This window comes from Aedes aegypti, chromosome 3 (genome assembly GCF_002204515.2).
Source record: "Aedes aegypti strain LVP_AGWG chromosome 3, AaegL5.0 Primary Assembly, whole genome shotgun sequence".
Taxonomy (NCBI): Eukaryota; Metazoa; Arthropoda; class Insecta; order Diptera; family Culicidae; genus Aedes; species Aedes aegypti.
In genome coordinates, this window is record NC_035109.1 from 6,415,716 (window position 1) to 6,432,716 (window position 17,001).

Below are 17,001 nucleotides of genomic sequence, written 5' to 3' on the forward strand. Positions count from 1 at the left end.
AAATCATGTGATGCAATTATCAATTTCCCCCTTTTTCAATCAAATTCACCCGATTGTAAATCACCTAAATCACGTATTGTACAAAGAATTTTTAAAACAAATAATTTCCATTCATCTTAATTTTCTCAATTTAATTTGTAAGAAAATTCACAAACATTGAATTAAATTATCTACATATTAAATACTAGAAACATCCTAGATATATATTCCATTTTGAGTAAAACCAAACAAGCGTACATTCCCTCTTTGTCAAAATTCTTACTTGAATTGGAAACGAATCATGCACACAACAGTAACTACAGTGCTGGGCAATACATTTGTATTTTTTTTTTTTCATTTATTAGGCGAAACTGTCGTCTTAAGGCTTAAACGATATGACATTTATAGGCCTATTTGAGTGAAATGTTCGCAGCAGTTCAAACATAACATGAATTTGAACATTTTTTTTCTTGTCGAGTACAAAAGTATTGACTGTTAAGTAAATTATAAACAATTTAAATCTGAACAATAATACAAAAAGTATTTTTTTAAATCAAAATCTAGAACTACCTCAATGAAGATAGCTTAATGGTTTCTCTCTTTTATTTCATTTCTTGATATTTTTAGGTATGTCGAGTATGAAAAGTTTGTCAAAATATTCTCATTTGAGTGAACTTTCCAAGTGAACATGGTACTCATGATGCAAATTATGAATATTAACGGTGTATATAAAGCAAGTATTACAGTATAAGTACAATTAAAATTGATTTAGTGTGGGAAAGGGTCCTACGAATGTCGAGTTAATGTTTAAGTTAAATTATAACTTCAATATGGTTCTAGTGGGAAAGGAAGTGGGTCCTCAATCAACATTAATTGTACAGAAATATTAGCTTCCCGGGTAGAAGTGAATTACTGAAGAACAAAATTTGTTGTTGTTTATTAGAAATAAGAGTTAATATAAATAAAAATAATAACTCAAATTTGCGCATGGACTAACATGATATTTGCAAATTAATTTCTTTGAATGGCAAACCAATAACTTGGAGAAAGTAAAAAAAAAACTATCCCGGGAGTCAATTTTAGTTATTATATTCAATTATTTCAACTTTTATTTCAAACAAGATTATGACAAGTTCAGTTATTACGAATATAATTTGTCATTACTTAGTAATTCACATCTACCCGAGTTTATATACACCTTTTATATGTATAAATTGCAGCTTTAGCATCATGATAACTTGCGTTGTTTTAAGGTTAAAGCTTGGGTTTGTCTGGAAAGTTGGAAACATTTAATTAAACTCTATGAAAAAAAAATCCGATCCAAACGTTCAAAATGAGCCGTTTTGTATGGAAAATCGAAAAAATTGCAAACGTATTGTCCAATACTGTACCTTGCTGGCTGTGCTCGCTCTGCTCGCTGGCTTGCATTGTAGTGCCATAGAGCGCTGCATATGACGAGCCTAACCTCACTTATTTGACAGCTGCTGGTCCTGTTGTTTACGTTTCGGACTTAGTCGTTTTTTCCATCATTTTTTCATCTTCGCATTTCTATCACCAGCATGCTGATGGTGACGATTTTCCACGGTAGGAAGATAGAATAATACGATCCGTGGGTATCTGCAGTGGATTTGACCTCTCCTCGCAGCAAACTTTCACGAAATTAAGAATGATTCGAAAAAAGTACTAAGTCCAAACTGTAAACAACAGGACCAGTACCTGTCAAAATTGATGCGTGACGTCACAGTGCAGTGGAGTATTAGTGCACATCGAAACGAAAACAAAAACAATCTTTTTTTTTTTCTATCGAGTGTATGTTGGAACCCGCTTGAATATGAATTCTAAACTCGTAAATATAGTGCCTGGTGAAGCTTCCGAAACGGATGACGATGGTGAAGAAATTTGTGGAAAGGTAGGTACTTTGCTAGTTGGTAAATCTAGTTAATAGTTCCATGTAAATACATATTATAATAATTCAATAAATTATCCAAACCAATACGCTTGGTACCAATACCTATTGATAAAAAAAAAGAAGAATAAGGTACTGTGGACGTCTCAGCTGTGGACCAAGTGGGTTATGGAAAAAGTATAGTCGAGGTTCTTCAAATCCTGACGTTGAATTGAAGTCTTAAATATAACTAGATTTTTTAAGACACTAGTGTGTAGTAGTGTGACAAGTATTTTCTCAATGCTATTGTTCGAAGTCTGTCACAAACCAGGAAGTAGGAATCCTATTTGCAAGATTGTCGCTTTAAAATACATCATAAATCTCGTCAGGAATATACCATCAGAATCCTTTAAGAATTTACCGAGGGTCTCTAAACATTCATTTATGTGCACCAATCTTGCCAGCAATTTACCGATGATCTTTGTTTCTGATCAAGATCTCGATAGAAAATTACCCAGGATGTCAGAAAACAGCCTAAGATTGTCAAAAGTATATTTCAAAGAATCTAAAAAAATCGAAATCCATTTAAATTATTTTTGGAGATTTATTGAAGATCATGCAAGAAAACATCGTTTGATTCATTGAAGCGCGAGCTATTTAACCGAAAGCGGCGGGCTCGATCGGCTGAGGAACATCAAGAGCGCCACATCCAAGGAACGGTGAAGCAAGGAGGAGGAAATGTGATGGTTTGGGGGTGTTTTTCATGGGGTGGAGTAGGAAGCCTCGTGAAAATCGACGGGATAATGACGGCAGATTCCTACATCAACATTTTGCGGGAAAATCGGGAGGTTTCGCTAATCCAGACGGGCCTTGAATTGAAATTCATATGTCAGCAGGACAACGACCCGAAGCATACTGCCAAGAAGACCAAGTCTTTCTTCCGGTCTTGTCGGATTAAACCGCTGGAATGGCCTCCACAAAGCCCAGGCTTCAACCCCATCGAGAATTTGTGGGCGATTCTCGATACCATGGTTGAAAAAACTGGTGTTACCAACAAAAATAATTATTCTGAAACCTTGGAGCGTGCCTGAAAAGAACTAGTTTCACAGCACCTACAAAACCTGGTGAAAAGCATGCCGAAGCGCCTTCAGCAAGTCCTTAAGGCCAAAGGAGGACACATTAACTAGGGGAAGTGGAAGTGGGCACTTTTTTGTCACTATTTGTTTTTCAATACAAATTAATTTTCCTTTTCTTTGAGTAAAACACTTTTTTTTTATCAAAATTTCGTAAGTGCAACTTTAAAAGAATATCAAAAAAGACTTAAGTGTGTTAACTTTGATTTGAACCAAATCAATGAGCGAAATTCGAAAACTGGTAAGGTTGGCACTTTATTTTGCCTATCAGTGTAAATATTAGGTAATAATACGCCCAACACTGGGAAAAACCTCATTGATATTGCAAATTGTGCTTTTTGAGAACATCTTCAATGATGACAGTTATCATACCAGGCAGGAAAAAGCAGGACAAAACTTGAAATATCAAAAATAATTCGGAGTTAACTTAATTCAATCGATAACATTATAATTAACCCATCATTAATATTAGTTCTTGCATCAATATCATATCTATTTTGTAGAATTTCTACCGCTTGAAATTTGTTTTTGAGAAAGTCGGATAAATTCTCGAGAGAAATCATTTCTAGGAACCGATTCCTTGAGTTTTTTTTTCAATCTGCAGCATCTATTGATTCGACACCTTTTTTTAATTCAAGTTTAAATTATCAGAGAAGACAACTTAGAAATGGTACAGAAAATTATTTTGTGCGACAAAATTTCACTAAAAAAATAAAATAAAATAAGATTTCTCGCCATACATTTGGTACGGAATAATAGTTGTCATGCTAACAATTTTCCACTCAATTATGTAACAATGGTTGAAAGCCCTCAGGAATCTCTTACCCAGAGTGGATTTAAAATGTTTACAGGCACTCTACTCTTACCTATTGTAATGTTCTGAATGACCTCAATGGTTTCCGCATGAGTTTAAAACGATAATTTACATACTCAGTAAAATATACAAGTTATTTTCACTTACCTACTCGATTTCCCCGTGGAACCTTAAGTTAGATTGTGAGTAGATATCTCAGAAAATTTAATTGTTATGAGGAACTTTCAAATCGTTGTTGTTGTTGAATAAGTTATAGGTATTTCGGCGCTCATTCAAAATCCACATTCAGCGGCGGCGGTAACGCGCAGATAATATGCACGCAATAGGGTCCTAAAGCCCTGTCCCGATTTTAGTGCCAAACGCTTAAGTTTAAGCCAAAAACACATGTTTACTCAATTTTTTAATGTTTTCCGTTGGTTTAAGTCGAAAAAACATTTTTTTTTAGATTTTGTCACACCCCTTGGCTTAAACTCAAATTTTGGGTGTATTTTGTTTTCCGTGTCCCTTCCGAAATGTCAGATAGGAACAACCCCAGTGTTGAAACTAAACCCCTGTGGTGTTTTTGTCGACTAAGCGAACGTCAAACATGATCTCAAGTGTCAAGGTTCATTTATAGACCCAATTATTAAATTAAAGTTTACATATGATATAGCCGTTATTCGAGCGGGAAAAAATGCTAAAGTAGTTGAAGTGACATGCTCTTTCGGGTTGTTAAATAAAAACAAGATTTTATTAAAAATTTTAGGACCCTATTGAAACGCAATGTCAAAATTCAAGTAGGCTTGGATTTATTTGTTCTTCAAGGACGCGAATGCCGAAAATTTGCTAAATATGAAACATTTGATGATTTTCATTGTCACTGCGATTACTATTATCTGAAAATATCTATATACCGTCATAGATATTTTCAGATAATCGCACTTAATGGATTTTGCTTGCGGAGCAAAATATCTCTGACATTTTGCAAACATGAAGACCCTTATCATTCCACGAAAAAATACTAATGATAAAAGTTGGAGTAATGTTTGATGCAAAGGGATGCAAGTGACAAAAACCTAGCTTTGGAAAAACAGACTTTAATGTTTATTTTTTAGCTTTTTTACTTTAATACAAATTGCATGGAAGCTAAAAAACAAGGAAATCATCTATATGAATGTGTTATCCTTTTTTGGATGGAAAAATCACCTAAAATTCCGTTGGAGAGCTTGAAAACAGATATCGGTATATTCAAATAAAAACCGATCAAAACGCAAAGGACATTTGTGCCCCTCAATTATAATTACATCTAAAATTAAAAAAAAATAATAATTATACCGGGGAAAGCGGGAATAAATTTCAAAATCAAAATTTGGTCATCACTCTGTAATATGTTATATTTTCAGAAATTGGCACATCTGGGGTAGAAGAGGACAATGACAAGTTTTACCGTTAGTACAAACTTTTTTGAGCAGAAATTGAAATTTTTGATTACACCCAAATTTTTTTTTACCTAACATATATTGAAAACCCCTAATTTTTGGACCCGTCTGCCTGTAACTTAAAATTCAAAGCGATGACATATGTTTTTTTCGACATGAAAATGATTGTTAAAGTCTAGTGAACATGTTTGAGTAAAAAAATGAATTTCCGATATCAAAATTGAAGGCTATGACATGTAGTTTTTTTCGACGCGAATTTACTTGCAGAGGTCTATAGGCATTACAAAATCAGATACACTCTACAAAAAAATATAAAAAATATGAATGTGCAGTAATGTACCCAATCCAGCTTTTTACACTAGCATGCCATAAATTTTGAATCACCCCCTTCTGACATTTCTTGCGTACGCTTTAATTCTTATAGCTAGAACAAAGCAAGCTTGGCGGAGAGGAAAAAAATAGTTATGTTGACATAGAGAAGTCAAATCTGATGCATTCTGGAGTTTTTGGAAACGAAAATCGATCTCATTTGAAATCTTACAATTTATTCTAATCGATTTCGTATTTTAGGTTGACAGACAACGGTTTACCAAAAAAGTGCTTATGGCTGTGATACTAACCGATTTCTAAGAAGTTATACACGTGGCTTTCAACTAAGCTGTAATCAGATTTCTCCAAGGAACTGACAACTTAAAATACGTGGGCTTCTACTGCGAGCACCCTTTAAATGATTTATAAAAAGTGTTGGAAACCCATTTTTAGAAGATAGTTCCGCTGACTAGTCCAGAGACCGTTGAGTTCATGATTGTGTGTAATGACGACTTTATTTCGAAGTCCTTTCGTGAGACGAAACATATTTGTACCTATAAATAATTCGCCAGAGGTCAATAGGCGACCTCTGGCGATTTTTCTTTGCAAAAGTAAGTTTTCCCATAGTAAATCCCATACAAACTTTGAGGGTCTAGCGCTAAAATATAGTTTCTCCGATTGAGCTGAAATTTTGCACAGTTGTTATGAGACCTAAATGCAATCCAAAAAGTGGACAGGAGCGAGAATCTATTTTTTTTTCATATAACCGTGTCCCAGGCTAATGAACATATACTGGGGGTAAAAAACTTAAGTACATACAAAATTATAGTACATTGGACGTACTTTGTTTTTTTTTTCACTTTTCCAGGTTTTGGTAGTTCTAGATTGCGTAGTCGAAATAGTTCCTTAGTCTAAGAATTAATGGTGGTGCTATGTTTTGCATGGATTTATAACATTACCTTAAAAAAAAACCTGTTCATTTTATACACAGTTCCCCTATAAAAGCAGGTTTTCTCATATAAAATGCCATACAAACATCCATCAGGATACACGCACTCAAGACGAAACCGATCGCGCCCAAATTCTGCACTGTTGTTGGAGGATCCAAATGGAATGGAATAAATCTTGATTTGAAAAAATGGTCACGAAACCCATGTAGGACGGTACTTAATTGGTACCGCGTACATGGAAACCGTAGTAGAAGGGCTTTCCCTAGCCGAGTGGTTAGAATCCGCGGCTACAAAGCAAAGGCATGCTGAAGGTGTCTGGGTTCGATTCCCGGTCGGTCCAGGATCTTTTCCTAATGGAAATTTCCTTAACTTCTCTGGGCATAAAGTATAATACACGGTATACGAATGCAAAAATGTCAACTTTGGCAATGAAAGCTTGTAACCTGTTCCTTTTTCTTGATTGCTGTGGTGAGTTATCATTGCTCGCGCACACTGGGTCCCTTTGAGTGCCCATAGCCATGCCAACCCGACTAGAGGCTTGTAACAAAAATATAATAAAATGTTATCTGAATATGATATGCATATCATATTATGATATCATTTTGTTAGGCTCCGTTATACACAGAACATATTAAAACAAAAATATAACATATTGTGTTTTATTTTCTTTTAAGATATTTTTTTGTTCAATTTTAACAACTTTGTAACAAAATTAAATAGATACTTATGCATTTCAATAATATACAATATTATCGTATATCGAACAGTATTATAGTTTTGATACTTTGTATCAAACATTATAACAAGGTTTGATATTTTTTGATATAATTAAAACACATTTTGTTATGTTTATGTTACTATTCATACACTTTTTGTTATAATTTTAGTTATTTTAACAACATCCTGCATCAAGTTTATAACAACCTTTGTTCGAAAAAACCTTCTAACATAATAACATGTGTTGATATAATTTTGTTATGTACCTTTAGTCGGGATTGCTTTAATATTACAACCAAATCGACCATCACATCATCACCTGAACACAGCTTACCATACCACCCGATTCTGCAGAGGCAGGTTGCCATAAAGACTAGGCTCCGGTATTAGGAACTCTAGTATCATTGCACTCATTCTCTGATAAGGGATCAATATCATTCTCTTGAGTATCTTCACGGCCGATCGAAGATGAGCTCCACACGATTGCCCACTGCTAAGCACGTAGGGTTGAAACCAGTGAATTATTATTATTATTATTTATCTTTATTAGGGAGATTTTTAGCCCTTGGCTGGTTCATCTCCGTTCCAGTGAATCTAATTGTCATTAAAACAGATAAAAAACAAACAACAAAGCAAGCTCGCTCACAACCGTTTGTTTCAACTGTTGCGGCTAAGGATACAATCAAAGGCAAAATTGTCATGACAACCACAGAGCTCAACATGGTTGCAACCTTTTCAATTCGCGATTAATCAGATATTTTAAACACAAAACCAAATCTGTTATACTAATGCTGTTCGATACTGTGTCAATGCTTACCAACATGGAGAAAGTTCTCGAAAATTGCAATGCAAAGCCCAGAAAAACGCTGTGCCCGTGGTGATCGATCATTGTCATATTCTGTTCAACTGGTGATAAACTGATGTTGCGGAATGCAATTGTTGCAACAAGAATAGGAGATGACAATGTCTTTGTTGTTGCGTGTTGGATGACAATTGATTCACTGGTTGAAACCAATAAACCCAACACGATAGTCTAGATAGCCATCAGTTGTCGGTTTCTCGTCAAACAGACCAGTGCGTTAGTAATACGGTAGTAGACTAAATAGTGCAGTGCTATAGTTCGGTTATAGAGTCTGACCGACGTAAGTGAAAACACTATTGTGGATGAATAGGCTATTAATTGATGTGTTGCAATTATTCTTATAGAGCTTATATTTTGCGATGGCTAAGTGGATGCGCTCGATGGCTTGCCGCGAGTAAGCGCAACAATCCTTAAAATCGGTAAGATGTTGCAAAAACTATTTTTCTAACGTGATCCCAAAAAAAAAAATGTGTTCTTCGCAAATCTAATGGCTCTTCTGTATGCCTATATTAGGCTTTTCTTGGATCCAGCAAAATCAATGGTAGTGTGTCGTGGTGTGTTTGCGCTAATGGCGTGCAGAGCAGCGGGGTTGCCGGCATGGCGCCGGTGGTTTCCCTCCTCATCTGTCCGGACAGGATCGTCGCTTCGCTGTCGCCGTGGGATACACCGGCACACGATCACCACACCCAACACAACATTAGGTTAAGAACATAGGATAAGTAGCAGCAATAAATGTAAGTACACTGAATTTGATCACCCCATTTTTCTTGTTAGACTGTAATTCTCATCTTGGTTTGGGATGGCTCGAGTCAGTCAGCGTTTTTGGTTCCGCTTTTAACGAACTAGATTTCTGCTACGGTTTGAGTATGCGGGTCGGGGGACCAATGCTCATTGCTACCCTTCTATGCTACCAAATTTTGTCTCCAGGTCTCATGCGCCCTCTGCGGAGTGGTGACAAGCTCTCAGTTAATAACTGTGGAAGTGCTCATTGAACACTAAGCAGGCTCTGTCCCAGTTAGGGCGTAATGCCAAGAAGAAGAAGATGGAAACGGCGTCGATAGAGATTTGTAGCTTGTAGAATGATATATGTACCCTCCAGCGCTTACGCTTAATGAAAAATATGCGGACGCATGGTAGCTCACATTTACCAGAAGGATTTAATTAGCTCAAATCCCGTAAGGCACGGATTACTTTATCAACGCGATTTTTGTCGTACACGGAAATCAGTGGGTCTTGCCTGGAATTTCCCGGGTCTAGAAAATCCCAAATTTCGGGATTTTTTTATTAATAATCACAGGAGTTCCCGAAAATTTAATGTAAGTATCAGTCGAATTGAGTGAATTACCCAATTTTTTGGCAATACAGTGGTTACACTATTATAGGTTGAACACTATTACGAATAATTCGTATTTGAATTACATGTGTCATAAAGTAACTAATAATCGTAACTAGGTGATTCATAATAGTTTGAGCAATGTACAGTCTCACAAGATTGTTTATAGACTGTCCTTTACTACCATACTCGCATAACAGTCCCATTTATAGAAGGAAATCACATATAATATGAGACTGTTATGCGAGTATGGACAGTTTATAATGTCAATAAAAAGAGAAATGTTTAGTTATTTCAAAGTATCACTTCAATAAGGAATCCTTGACCGTAGGAATTTTTCTCTGGAGTTTTATTTTGAAAATTGATATCAATAATTATTTCTTTCATTCAATTTTTTTCTACGTGAGTAGGTATCTTTAAAATTAAGTTTATTTTGGAATTTGGTAAGAGATTTTCCTGCAGTTTGCTAGACATAGCTTTAACAGAGTGCTCCGTAGAATCTATTGAGCACTTCCTTGCAGAATTTTGGAGGACGTTTCCGAATATCTAAAGTTCCTCCAAATGTGTATCCAAAGATTCCTCTGGGGAATTCTAGGATCGCTGTTTATGGTGTTCTCATATTATTTCGCATTAAATTTTATTTCAGGTATTCGTCAAAGAATTCTTTCAAACTCAATCAACATCAGCGGCATGAAACCAATGAAATGAATGGAATGGAATGGAAAAAATTACCGCGAAATGAAAAAAAAACATCACTCTTATTTAAAAAATTTCTAAACTGAAAATTAGAATAAATAAAAAAAAAATCACCAACACCAAGAAAAAGCCTTGTTCCAATGAACAGTTCTCAAAACCCTTTTATGAAATACATTTTGTTTTTGATTTATTTACATACTCTTGGCAAAGAAAAGCTCTCAATTAATAACTGTCGAACACTCAGCCAGGTGGCAGACTATGTCCCGCTTGCGACCATAAATAAGAAGAAGACATATATCAATGCACGTATCGAATTTTCACGTAGCCTTTCACACCTAGTAAAAATCAAGCATAAATTTGAACAATCTCATAGCATGCCGATTAATTTAAAAGAGAATGATTCTAATTAATCTAATTAAAATCAATTTCAGGTTTTTAAAATCGGCAGCGGCCCAGACGCCCCACCCCTTATTAGTATCGACACGGACAACTCTCCACAACGTCAGCTGTCGATTACATACGGCGAAGAAGCTTTCGATGTGTCGGCTGTTTCCGATGAGTATCTTGAACGCTGGCGACTGCGTCGAATAATCAGTAAGTGCTCAATTAGTGGTTACCACGTTAGCCACACGCTTTGACCGCATCATATGAATCACATTCCATACATTATTATCTCATCCATCGCTCGCGGAGAAATTTTTCGGCAAACGCGCGCTGCCCATGGGGTGGTGTTTCTTTCTTTTTGCAGCAGTAGGGTAATTGATCGTTTCTTGGACCGCAACACCTTTTTCGATGGTAGCTGATGCGGATTATGATTTATGTTTTATGAAGAAATTTAAAAAGAGATTGCTACAGACCATCTTGCTCAAAATTCTGTAGGAATCCTTCCCAAAATCTAGTAATATAGTCCAGAATTCTTATTAAAATTTAGCCCTGAATGTTCTGAGATTTCTGTCGGAAATGACTTTGTCAGAATTCTATTTCGTGATAGTCCTGTCGAGAGATGCTGTCCTTAGAATTCCGACAAAATCGCTCATAAAATTCTCATATACTGGAAACTGTAAGAATGCCGTCCAACACTTCATAAGAACTCCCATAAGAATTCTGTTGAAAATCCATCTATGATTATGCGAAACCAGAATTTTGTGAGCATTATAACCCAGATTAGATAATAATCTTGGCTAGAATTCTGTGGAATCGTGCTAAACATTCAAAGAAAAATTTGCCCAAGTATTGCGTAAAAATTATGTTCATGATTTTATGAGAGCTTTTCACGATATTTTGTGATATATTTGGTTCAAATCCCTCCCTAGATTATGTAAAATCCATGCTCAATATACTGTGAATCCCAGCATATTATTCAGCGATACTGTGGTTGATAAAGACGTTTAATAAAAGCTGTTCTTGCTATTCTAATAAAATTAATCTAAGCATTGCTATAACTTAGTTTGTACCGTACTTCGATAAGAACAGTTCTATCGGATATTTAAAGTAGAGACCCCAAGCCGAGTGAAGAATATTGCATTAGGGCCTGGTGTTCACGACATTTTTGCAGGATTTGCCGAATTGTCGAAGCCGAATTAATCATTTATAAGGTGTCCCAGAATGTATGGGCAGGACTTTACCATACTGCCTTTTGGAAACTAATGAGATAGAAATCTAATTTTCACGCATTTTGTTATTTTACTTATCAAGAGTAGATTTTCCATTTTCAACGATTTTTTTTTCTACCTGTTTGTTTATGGTGTTACATTTCTGGAAGCTCTTCTTATCAGTTGTGCACAAATCGCGTTTTTTCAGAGCAACTTTGTTGTACGAAATTTGGGCCAGGTCAATAAACATCTGAAAAAAACTGAATAAAATATATTTATCATTGCCGATACGATAAATGGTAAGACTATCACTAATTATATTTGAAATTATAAACTTTAGTATATTAAATGTGAATAGAAACAAAAAAAAATCCGATTTCAGCTGTTGTCGATTTTTAAAGGATTAAAACCAAATCCATGTATATCCAATAAAACATGTAAAAGTGTAAAATATGTGTTGCCTGTCCTAAAGTTGTTACGTCCTAAGGTATAGATACTTGACATTAGTAAATTTGAACTCAAGTAATTTTATTCATATTGAAAATACCTGAAAAGCTATGATTTCGTGAAGTTATCGTATGAGGAGAGAAAAACCTGCGATTTTTCAGAATTATATCATTTTGTCAAATGTTTTCTAGTAAAGCCAAAGGAAATTTTAAACAAAAAATCTTGTGGAATATTTTAGATACAATGTACTTGAACTCATCACTTCGAAGGATTTTGAAAAAAATCATTCTTTACTAGTTAAGTTCCAATAAAACACAAAAGTAGAGTATGTGCTGGCTAGATTAGAATTGATTTTCCAAAATAAAAAATTACAGTGTAAAAAATTATTTATTCAAACAAAATTTTTACAGGCAGTATTTAAAACACCCCGAGAAAAAATACAAAAATATAAAAAAAATATTTATTTGTTTGAAAAATATTGTGATTCTCGTTATCGAAGTCGTGCCTATACACTCTGGGACATCCTATGTATAGTATATATACGTATATATACGAAATTTCGAATGGTGATCGCTCGGAAGTACGCACAATCCAATTTGTCGCTTTTCTTGAAGATGTGGTTTATTACCCCTTCCTTTCACTCCTCCGGTAGCTGTTCTGTATCCCAGATTACACCTATCAGCCGGTCCTGACAAATGTCCAGCCTCTCCGGGTCCATATTTATGGGTTCAGCTCCGGTACCATGGCTACCATCAGCTTGTTTGTTTTTGAACCTGTTAATGACGTCGTTAATCCTCCTTAATGTATTGGGATAAGGTTATCTCCTATTTTGACGCATGAACGTAAGATGGTTGAAACGTGAAAGCAGCACTACGATGAACACTTGAATGACGTTGAGGCAGGACAAGATCGCAGGAGACATAGTTATATCAGTTAAGGCAGCGGATGAGGATGATGTACTGACTTCCAGAACAATAAGAGAACTGAAAAAGATTATATTGGCGCAGAACATATTTAGATTGACTCCGAGAAGTTGGCTATTAATTTGCACCTATTTATAGTCAGAATTTGGGATTCTGACGGCTTGCAAACCGTTCTCTAAAATTATGTCTCACCGTTGATAACGGTTAGATGGAATTTCAAAATCTTCAGTTTAAGTTAACACACAACTGCATACCAAAGGCGGTCCAAAGCAGGTCGATTACCCTACTATCAGCAAAGGCAGTACATAGCAGAAGACTGAAAACATGAAATTGTAATTGCAGATGAGCGTTGCGTTTCTCTTTTGAACGAGTTCATCCACACGACGGCTGTTTCCGTTTCGAAGCAACTGGCTGAAACCGACAATTTGTTGATGAAATCTCAGGTAAGTAACAGGCGCGTCAAACATTGCGCACATATATCACACTTGGCGAAGATTAGCACGGAATAGAAAAAGATGTCCTATAATTGACAATCAATAAATTGCATAGAACATTGAGTAGGGTCGTCCATTAACCACGAGTTCATTTATGGGAGAGGGGGTAGGTCTATCCAAAGACAAAGGTATAAACTATTTTTAAATTTTGTGTATGAACGACAGACCACGAGAGAGGTTGGGAGAAAAAGTCTGGTAAATGGACAACCCCATATAATTATACGATATTAACATGTGTTAATATAACAGATGCCACAGATAAATTTGCAAAAATAATGCTGAGAATTGTAGAAACTATTCATACAATGTAATATTATTAGTTTGAATAAAGAATCTCTCATCCAGTTAAGATTCTCAGACAAAAGCTAACATTTCTTTAATTAAAAAAACCTTACTCGTATAGATTACTCAATTTTGATATTTAGTATACAGACAAACAGACGTCACACTCTCATCATTCTCCATCGACCACCTTTTTAACAATCGATTCAAAAAATATGGTAGGTGGCCTACCGCAGCGCTCGCAGCGTTTTTGTTCGTGTTTCACGTTTACACACTACCGCCATCTGTTGGCCCGTCGGTCAAACACACCGATTTTAGCATTGTGCGGACATGTCCTCGTAACTATGATTTTGATTGATATGTGTTCTAAGTGCTACGTCAGTTTGTCTGTGATATACCTAATACCCAGCAAACCGAATATCCGAAGTGATTCTTCATGAGAGAGCGAATTCAACAAAGTTTTGCATAATGTGCACATTTGTCTGAGAGCCTTATTTGGTACGAAATTCATTATTATAAGTTCAATTTTTAATTTCCAGGTGGTTCTACAAAATACAACGAGTTCAATGAAGAAAGTCAACGAATCCACAGAACAAATTAAAACCAAACTGCAAAGTATTCTTGCTGTAAACTTTATACCAAAAATCAATATCTAAGAAAAAAACAAATTATTGAAATATATGTGCATAAATTGATTATTAATTTCTGTAAAGATGACATTCTAAACTATATTACCAATAGAGTGTGAGTAATGCGGGTGGAAGTTAATCAGTAAGTAATAATAGTTTATGCTCTTGATAATCTTATATTTTTGTTCGAAATAAGATTTATAATATAAAAACCAATAATATAAGGCGACCTCCCCCAGTATCGGACATCACTTAATATCGGACACCGTCGAAATGGAAGCTATTATGGAGAAAAATGTCTGCATAGAAAACAGATGCTTAAAATATGCACGCTTTGAAAAAAGATCTTGAATATGGAACATTAATTTGAATCTCGCAAGCATAATGGAAAACCATCATAATTGAAAGCTGTATTAATGTATTTTGAACCATCAGGTATCAGGTATCAGAAGGCCGGCTCCAGAGGCACGTTCCCCGCCATTTGGGAGATTTGTGCCATCGCCATATTTGAGCCTATTTCATCATCTACCCGATGGGAGAGGAAAGGGAAGGGAACGATGGGAGGAAATAGGAGTGGGGTCCCTTGAAGAGGGAAGATCGCATAAGCGAATTGAGAGCATGTAGCTCCATACCACAATGGGTTCGAGCAGCGCCCTAAAAAGGGCACTGCAAAACGCAAGAGCGTAAAGAGAGCCTATAGCTCATTACCACAGCGGGTTAAGTATAACAGAATGTCCTGAAGATTCAGGCTTCTGAATTCAGTTTCACTTAATAAGTGTTTACCAAGTAATTGGAATCGCATTTGCGCAAAAACTGGACAGTTGCATATCAGGTGATACGAAGTTCCATAATCGGAGTCACAACTATCACACAAAAATGAGTCAACACGCTGAATATTTGTCATGTGATAGTTGAGTCGGCAGTGGCCTGTCAACGCTCTGACCAAGAGACTGCAATTCTGCTTTGACAGATTTGTTAAATACTTCGCCATCCTTGGAGATGGCTCAGTAATGTACAATTTTGTTTGACGACACGACTCCAAACTATTCCAATATTGCTTGTGCTGAGTTGCCGCCCAAGAATTAATCTGAAGCTTCACCCAGCACTTCGAAGTTGGAATAGGCGGCTCAGGGCCAATGGAGTCATGCGATGCTCCATCGCGAGCTAGCTCATCAGCCAATTAATTTCCAACGATGGAAGAATGGCCAGGTACCCATACAAGGTTTACAGAGTTGACTGAATTCAGTTCCTCAATTTGAGTTCGACATGCGATAACAAGCTTGTGAGATCACTCGAATCAAGGACAATTGTGTCCCAACTCACCGGAAGTGGAAACATCCGAATCACTAGGATTTTCAATGGACGGAGAGAATCCATGGAATTTGGTCACAACCAATTACATGTCACGCGAGTTTGCCATTTCATGTTTCCGAAAGTAGCAAAAACTGGGTCCACAAGGTTACCTAGGTATTTTGAACCATATGTAAACTTAATAAAGATAAACTACAATTTTGGTCATAGCCCCTCCTGTCCTCCAGTTTCGGACAGCTTGATTTGTTACATGACATCTTTAAAATTTTTGCACCAATGTCTCAAAATATATTAATTTTTCATGGATTTTATCAATCATGATATCGGAGATGCAATAAAAATAAGAAGAATTAAATTTCAGAAAAACACGCAAAATCTGTAATTTTTCACCATATATGAAATGAAATACTATTCCTGGAGTAGAAACATTCAATGACGTACGAATTTACAGAATCCGAGGCATTTCCAGATCGTATCTGGTATTGGGGGCCGTGTTATAAGATTGATCAATTTCATCATTATCGTCATCAAAATTCAAATTTATATTTTCAACTTTATTTTTGTACTATTTTTGTTATGGCTATAGCGGTAATGCGACTCAATGGTAAAGGGAGTCTATAGAAGATTTTTACAAATGATTGAAAATGAATAGGTGGATAGGCGTCGCAAGGGAGTGACAAGATTGAAATTTTATTAGGTGGTGAAAATTGAGCAAGCCATTTTAAAGTCAGTAAGCATCGAAGCGTCCTGTATTCTACCTACACAGTAAAAATAATGAATAATACACGTCATGTAAACTTCATTTATGCGATGTAAACACAACGTCATGTAAATCTAAGTTTGATACCATGTAAATATATGTTATATATGGATCCTGCTGGATTTCATGACATATAATTGAAGTTTACATGATATATAATGTAAATATGCATGATATTCCACGCTCCAATTATGTGCATTATATGTCTCAGAAATTTACGCGTTTCGTTCGAACTGTGTAGCTTATCTACTGGAGAAGGGTTGGCTCGAAGTTTTGAGCTTTGCTACCAACACAGGCGAAATGCAGGAGACTTCAATGTGCTCTTATACTGACGGCAATCAACCGAACGGTTCTATCGATCGATGACTGATATTGGGAATTAACACGCAGTCAAATGGGAAGAGCACACATGATAGAGACAAATTCACTGATTCTATTAATTTTCAATCATTTGTAAAATTCTCCTA

General features: G+C 35.9%; 1 protein-coding gene across 1 annotated transcript; it reads left to right on the plus strand.

Moving 5' to 3' along the window:
• The first annotated feature begins 1,732 nt into the window (after positions 1–1,732).
• On the plus strand, positions 1,733–14,515 carry LOC5570316. Its single transcript, XM_021852625.1, has 4 exons — positions 1,733–1,888; positions 10,528–10,690; positions 13,401–13,501; positions 14,374–14,515. The coding sequence occupies exons 1-4, from the start codon at positions 1,811–1,813 to the stop codon at positions 14,488–14,490; spliced, it is 459 nt and encodes a 152-aa protein (XP_021708317.1). The 5' UTR covers positions 1,733–1,810; the 3' UTR covers positions 14,491–14,515.
• Positions 14,516–17,001: the final 2,486 nt, after the last annotated feature.